At 39.0% G+C, this 7,774-nt stretch overlaps 1 protein-coding gene across 1 annotated transcript in view; it reads right to left on the reverse strand.

Annotated features, from left to right (window-relative positions):
• TBC1D12 (TBC1 domain family, member 12) overlaps nucleotides 1-7,774 on the reverse strand; it is a 75,263-nt gene that overhangs the window by 66,711 nt on the left and 778 nt on the right. The window contains exon 2 of the mRNA XM_012723464.1: nucleotides 7,525-7,769. Coding sequence (XP_012578918.1) covers nucleotides 7,525-7,769 — 245 coding nt within the window. The remainder of the gene's footprint in view (nucleotides 1-7,524; nucleotides 7,770-7,774) is intronic.

Raw genomic sequence — 7,774 nt, forward strand, 5'->3', positions numbered from 1 at the left:
GGATTTGAACTCATGCGGAAGTGGCTTTAGCTTCTCAGTGCAGTGCTTTAACCCGCTGCACCACCAGGAAGGGCCCGGAACCAGCATTTTTAACCACCACACTATCCTATAGTTTGAAGATGTCACCTGTCAAAAGCATTTGAACTTTTCTAGTGCTTTTCTAAATTTTTAGAATCTAATTTTTTTTATAATGTACTTTTTTATTTGATTTTGAAGTATTAACAAGACTATTAAACTAGACTGTAACTCATCAAAGTGGAACATGGACAACCTCTGAGAAATAACTTGTGATCTAGAAGTTAAAGTCTCAAATTTCAGTTAATTGATTAACTAGAATTTACTTATTATCCTGTCTTCTCATTCCATTGGCCCCCAGGACGTAGGGAAAAAAGATCTGAATTTGCCAAAGAAAAAGTAAAAAACTGTTGCTGGCCTGGACTGTCTACATATGAGAAATTAAACAAAGATCATAGATGTTTACCATAATTACTCTGAGACCTTCACTGAAAAAAATGTTGAAGGTAGAATTTAGAATTGAATGAGATTCTTCTCTGACAACCTTCTTATTTTACAGATGATAGTGCATCTTTTTTTTTTTTTTTTTAAGATTTATTTACTTTATGCTTACAGAACGGGGGCCAGAGGTGTGGTGGGTGAGAGAATTCACCAGAGAAGAGGGGGGAGCAGAACAGGCAGATCAACAAAGTACACTGCTGAGGGGAGCAGTGGGCAGGTCAGGAGAGGTCTGCTGCGCCATGTGGGTCAGCTCTGGGGTGGGGAGTCAAACTCATGCTGAAGTGGCTTTAGCTCCCTAGTGCTGTGCCTTAACCCACTACGCCACTAGGGAGGGCCTGCAAATCATATTTTTAAAAAAGCATCCTCTTCAATCCAATTCATATTTGTAATATATAGTCAGATGAGGTCTTCTATAGTGTGTATAAGAATCCTGTGATAAAATAATCACAGTAAAAAGACAAAATAAAATATCACAGAATACAGGAGCTGGAGGGAAGTCTCACTGGACTAATTTCATAGATGAGGAAACTAGTCTAGAAATTTAGTGTGCCCAAAGTCACACAATTATTTATTGGCAGAAGAAGCTACCCAGGAGAAAAGCCAAGTTTCATATCTCTCAGCCAACAGTATTTCTACTACACCAAAAGCAATGTTTTTATCCACAAATTCTTATAACTAAAATTGATGGGCCTCCCCAGTGGCCCAAGGGGTTAAAGTGAAGCATTATGAAGCTATCCACAGACATTGCGGCAATAGTGCGATCCCCAGTGAGGGAGCTGACCCACATGGTGCGACAGACCTCTCCTGTCTCACCTACTGCTCCTCTCAGCAGTATATTTCAGTAGATCTGCCTGTTCTGTTCCCCACTCTGTCTTCTGTGAATCCTCTCACCCTTTACCTTCACCTCTCATCCCTGCACCTCTGGCCTATACCCCAGTTTTTTATTCATAAATAAATAAATCTTAAAAAAATAAAATAAGTCAGCACATTAGCTTCAAAATCTATACCTACAACCTTGCTCTTATTCTTCTATTAATTATCTGACTTTGGATAAATAACTGTAAAGTGAAAATAAATCCTACCCTTACTAGATCACGCGAATGTTTAAGAAATCAAAAAAGAAAACTTAAAAAGGAATCACACATGAAATAGTTTTGGGAAAATGTGAAATTATGAAGAATTAGGACATATTTCCACAAATTTTTCTAAAGGCAAATAAGCATTGGTTTCTTAATTATAACAAATGTACCACAGTAATGTGATATTAACAACAGGAAATTAGATGAGCATAAAGAAAGTGGTATATTTAAAGCTATTCTAAAATGAAAGTATTTTAAAATATAAAAGGTAAAATTTTTAAAAATACAAAAAGTAAATCTAAATAATTCAGAAAATTTTTACCAAAAAAGTGACTCCAAGTAATATGTTAATAGTCTGCTTTGCTTACAGGGTTAAAAAGTTAGATTAGCACTTCAAAATTATATGCTTCAGCACTTACAATTATCTTAGGGCCCTCCCTGGTTGAGCAATCGGTTAAAGAGCAGTTTTATGAAGCTGTCTGCAGCCACCGCAGCACCAGTTCAATCCTAGGAGGGGAAGTGACCTGCATGGCACAGCAGAGTTCTCCTGACCAGTCAGCTGCTCCCTTCAGCAATGTATTTCAGTCCATCTGCCTGTTCTGCTAACTGCTCTGTCTCTGGTGAATCCTCTCACTCGCTATATCTCTGGCCTGTGCCCCAGTTCTTGTACGCATAAATAAATCTTAAAAAATAAAATAAAATTATCTTGGTGCTACAAAAAACTGCAGCTTCCCAATACCTTCCACATCACTTGTATTTAGGTGTATTCACATTTACATGTATTTATATCCTCCACATACCCACTTTAACAAGGGTTTTTAAAGTTCTTGAACCAATGCTATTTTTCCAATGTTTAATGCTAATGTTTTCTGATTTGTTTTTAAAAGAAAATAACTGAGAGGGGAAAAAGAGTCAAATATCAACAAAAGATCTAAAAGGCTCTTGAGCCATTAACTACCTTGTCTAATATTATAAAGGGCAGCTTCACAACACTAAAATCCTAATAGGCATTTTTATTCTAAAGCAATTAATTATACATTCTTTTCAATTTTCTAAAGCTAATTATATCACTATATAAGTAATAAGGAGTTTCATTTGTGACATGTAAATGAGGAGTGTTATAATCTCATATAAAATTTTATTATTTAAATCAATATAGCCTTCATTCTCTTTATAATTATACTATACCTGTTGAAGAACTGCTTAATTTGGAGAGCTATAAAAATCTCTTAAAATTTATAAGAAGCTTGATATTTTGCTTTTTCTTTATTGAGATATTACGGAAGGACATGTTTTCAGAAACTGGTTTTGAAACTAGTAGTTTTATTTTAATTTTCTGGGACAAATAAGGGAACCCTATTTTAAGAGGTCTATGATGCCCCACTCAGGTGAATTATGATTCTGTCAAGACTAGTATAAATCTGGATGGAAAAAAAAAGAATGTGATGGATTCTGCTGTTTCTGAGGCCTTTTTTTTTTTTTTTTAAGATGTATAGGCCCTCCCTGGTGACGCAACAAGTTAAAGCACAACTTGATCCCCACCAGAGAGATGACCCACATGGCCTGGCAAACCAATTCTGTCACACCCGCTGCTCCCTTCAGTAGTATACTTCATCAATCTGCCTATTCTGTTCTCCACTCTGTCTCTGGTGAAATCTCTCGCTTTTGTAGGCCTGGCCTGTACTCTAGTTCTGTATGTGTAAATAAGTAAATCTTTTTTTAAAAGATTGATTTATTTATGCATACAAGAGTTGGGTATTGGGGAGATTTACCAGAGACAGAATGGGAAACAGGAGGATCTACTGAAATATACTGCTAAGGGGAGCGTCAGAAGATCTGCTGGGTCACCTCCCTGGCCACGGATAGAACTGGTACTGCAGTGGCTGGGAATAGCTTCACAGTGCTATGACTTAACCCATTACACCACCAAGGAGGTCCTCTAAGAACCTCAAGATGTAGGAATTTTAAATTTTCAACATCATATTTTCTCAACAACTTTAACATTAGGAAAAATGGAGACATTTCAGATTTGAAAAGAGATCACTAAAAAAAACTCTTTAGGGCCCTTCCTGATGGTGCAATGGGTCAGGACACAGCACTGCAAGTGGCCACAGCAGCTTCAGTACAAGGTTGATCCCCAGCCCCAGAGGTGACCCACATGGCACGGCAGACCTCTCCTGACCCACCCAGTGCTCCCCTCAGTAGTGTACTTCATCAGTTGGCCTGTTCTACTCCCCACTCTGACTCTGGTGAAGCCTCTCACTGCCCTTGCACCTCTGGCTTGTAACCAAGTTATGTATTCATAAATAATAAGCCTTAAAAAAAAAGTCTTTAAACTCCCCCTACTCAGCAAAAAATGTAATAAAAAGCTTTCTGGAAAAGTTTTTAGTCACAACATACAGAATGTTTCAGAAGTCAATATTTACAAGAAAAGTTAAATTCCAGAATCTATGGCTAATTTTTTTTTATATAGAAGGGAGAAAAAATTCTCAATACTTATTTCCTTATCTTAGATATGCCCTTTAAGAACACAAAATTCATATGGTTCATCATAAAACGAGTGAAAAAAAAATATATATATATACATATACATATACATATATATGTATATGTATATATATCTCAACACTATTAGGAGACACAGATAGATATCTGTGTGTTTCTGAATAAAAGTAACTATGACACTGCAATTTGTATAAGTCTCAAAAATATTAAAGGACCTTTAAAAAGCATTTACAGAGCATAGTAGCTATCTGAAAAATTAACCATTCTAGCTTGAAAACAAGACATAAATTTGCTTGAAGGACCCACAGAAAGTTTTAAACCTAGTTTATTGTTACGAGAAAAAACAGATCTTGAAGAATAATGGATAGTCTGGAAACACAAGAGATTTTTTTAAGTTTACATCTCCTCAATGCTGAGTTGGTGAGAGTGGGGACAGTGTAGCCACCTCGCATTTCAAAACATTTACAGGAGAAAAGGGCAAAAAGTAAGACAAGTTACTGCTAAGGCTCCCACAGTCAGGTGTCTATAAACAAAGTAAAGCTAAGGAAAGAAGACCCCCAACAATGACTGAAACAGAACTCATTTCATCTGGAAGACAGGAATGCAGTCCCACCAAGGAACAAATTCCTTTGCTACCTACAAGATTTTCTACCCTACCTATTTTCTATCCTGTCAATGAACTCATTTGAACTTAAATTTACAGTAGTACATAAACTGCGGTAAAATGTTTCCCTTGCTTCTTGTTCAAGGTAGAATTTAAAACAAACATGAACTATTTTTAAAGAGTATTTCTGTTACAGATGTGTGACCAGTTAAGGAAAGTGGAAAGTGGGAAGAGAAAGATGGAAGCTAATCAGGTAGAGACACAGGTGAATGGAAATGATCAGATTAAAACCTTGAATGGAAACCAGGAATCCTACTTGCTAAACCTAGCCCTGACATCAGCTAACTAAGCTGCCTCTTTTTTCTTTTAAGATTAATCTATTTATGCATACAGAACTGGGGTATAGGCCAGGCAGTGTCAGCGGTGGTGAGAGGATTTACCAGAGACAGAGTGGCAACAGAACAGGCAGATACAAGTACACTACTGAGGGGAGCAGCAGGGAAGACAGGAGAGGTTTGCTGTGCCATGTGGGTCACCTCCCTGGCCAGGGATTGAACTCATATTGAGGAGGCCTCACTATTTCATAGGGCCCTTTAAGCTGCTGCACCACCAGGGAAGGCCCTAAACGGCCTCTTTGTACAGTAAATTTCTGCATCAGAAAGTGAAATGGGGTTAAGGTGCACCCATGAATAAGAATAGATCCCAGAATAAGATACCCCAAAGGAAGTTCTCAGAGCTTACGAAAGACAGCCATGGACTGGACAGAAAAACCTCTTTGGGTGCAGGGGCAAGATACATTTCTAATTCTTCCTGAGAATGAAAGAGATATCTAAACTTACAGTGCCTAGAGAACAGTAAAGAGGGTGAACCCACATGTTGCCAATTCAGCACAACCTGACTGGGGTTCTTCATACCTACCCTAGGTATCATAGATTTAAACAGATGGAAGTCTTTACCTTTAAGGTGTTCAGGATCCAACTGAAGCTTTGGCTGAATACTAAGATACAAAATTGTGCCTCTACCTAACTCTGCCATTTCTCAACAATGCTACATGTAAAGAAAGCAATGACACTTAGAATCCAGGCAGTCAAATCTCAATTAAGAAAAATGGAAATTAAAGTAACTTCAGAGCACCTAAGTTTTCTGACTTCAAATCCAGTACTGATACAGAGTGTGCCCAATGAATGTCAACTAGCTCAATTAAAGTCCTATTAATCTACAGATTAAAAAAACATTTTCATTGTATCAAAAAATGTTTAAATATATCAAAATTCCTGCTTACTGTTAATAATATCAAAGTCTCTTAATACAGGTTTGCCTGTTACTACTGATCAATTGCAACGCACACTACTATCCTCACTTCACCTTACTACTGTTGTCCAAATCATCTCCATTCCTAATGGATGGCTCAGTACAAGCACTCAATTCAACCAGGGTGTACTGGTTGAATTAAGGGATCTCCAAAGGCCCTTCCAGATCTAAAACTGCCTGACACTACCATTAAAACAGGACCACAAGAGACAAAATGACCAATAAACACTCAGAGGCCAGCCACACAGGGTCACAGATATATAAATTTCACTCACCTTGACAGCTTTTAAAATATTTCACTGTAACCTTTAAGTATATGTTTGCAACTGTAGGTATAAATACAGATCTCACTAGTACAAATTTTGTCCCATGAGTAACACAAAATTAATATAATCATTATAATTTACTTGTGAAGTTTCACACGAAAGGAAAATAAGGGGTAAAAAGTAATAATATTAATACTGGAACATTGTTCTGTGTGTACACTAAGTCCACTATTAGTATAATCCTCTAAAATTTAAGTTGTTGTGTTTTTTTCCCCTGGTGTTTGTCAGGATCCCTAAAAAGGGAACAAAAAACATAGGACAGTGAACTTTGAAAAGGAGGGTTTTACAAATCAAAAATCCTTTTCGATTTGCCTACCTTTTTTTAAAGAGGAGGAGGGGAGGGGGGTTGTCAAAATTCAGCTTAAGGGAAACTGCTTTTCCATTAATGTACATTAAGATTAACATCTTGACTACTCATTTATTGGTATTAAATCAACAAAACCCACTTCTGACATCTACAACGTATCTACTACCATAATTTAGTTTTAATTGCAGCAAGTCAAACACAAATACAAACTATAAAAAATTTTAAAAGAAGTTGCTGGGAAAAGTGAATGCCTAGTTGGCAGAAAGAGAGAAAAAGGAATTTTCCAGATGAAACTCCATAGCAATTTGACTTAAAACACTGGGATCATATTCTAAATACCAAAGGGGCTGCATTTTAATAAAGGTCCAGAAACAAATGATTTATTTAACACTATGAAACGCAACCACTTCTAACTTCAAGAATTCCAAAACTATTTGAATGCATTTATACTCCACGCAAACAGACAGCGCTGCAAAATGACTTCCCTTTTACAACCACACCCGTACAAACCGCCCCCTCCCCCGCAATCTAATCCCCGCAGTAAGAAAAGAAAAAAAATTGGGGACGGAGAAGATTGTCCACTTTTCGGGAAGAGGACAAACTGGAGATTTGACCGTAGCAGGATCCCTGAGCCTGGATACACAAGAAACCAGGTGTGGAAGGCAGGTGGGCCTTCGGCCCACAGAGGGACAGTAAAAACATCGCTCCCCACAAAGCTCAGAACTTCTAAGCAGAGCACAAAGCAATCGCAGTTCCTCTTTCCCCGGTGACAAATCAAAGCTAAATCCCGACCGGGCTGGCGCACCCCGGCAGCTCTCGGCCAGCTTCCCACCTCCGCCCAGACCTCCCCGAATCCCGGCGCAGCCAGAGCTGTACCTGGCGAAGAAGTCGGCGAAGCCGCCGCTCCGTCGAGTCCGGGCCGAGGTGCCCGCCGGGCCCTGCTCCGCAGTCGGGGACGGTTCCGTCGGCCCCGCAGCGGGTAGGTGGTCGCCGGGGTCCGGGCGGCGGCTCACCTCGAACGTGTTCCGAGAGTTCAAGTGGACGTCGGAGAAGCCGAGCTGCGGTTGGGCGCCCGCTCCCCCACTAGTCCTCTCCGGCGAGGTGGAGGGGGACGCGCCCTCCTCGG

The sequence above is a fragment of the Condylura cristata genome, unplaced genomic scaffold, assembly GCF_000260355.1.
Source record: "Condylura cristata isolate star-nosed mole 26May11 unplaced genomic scaffold, ConCri1.0 scaffold00011, whole genome shotgun sequence".
NCBI lineage: Eukaryota > Metazoa > Chordata > Mammalia > Eulipotyphla > Talpidae > Condylura > Condylura cristata.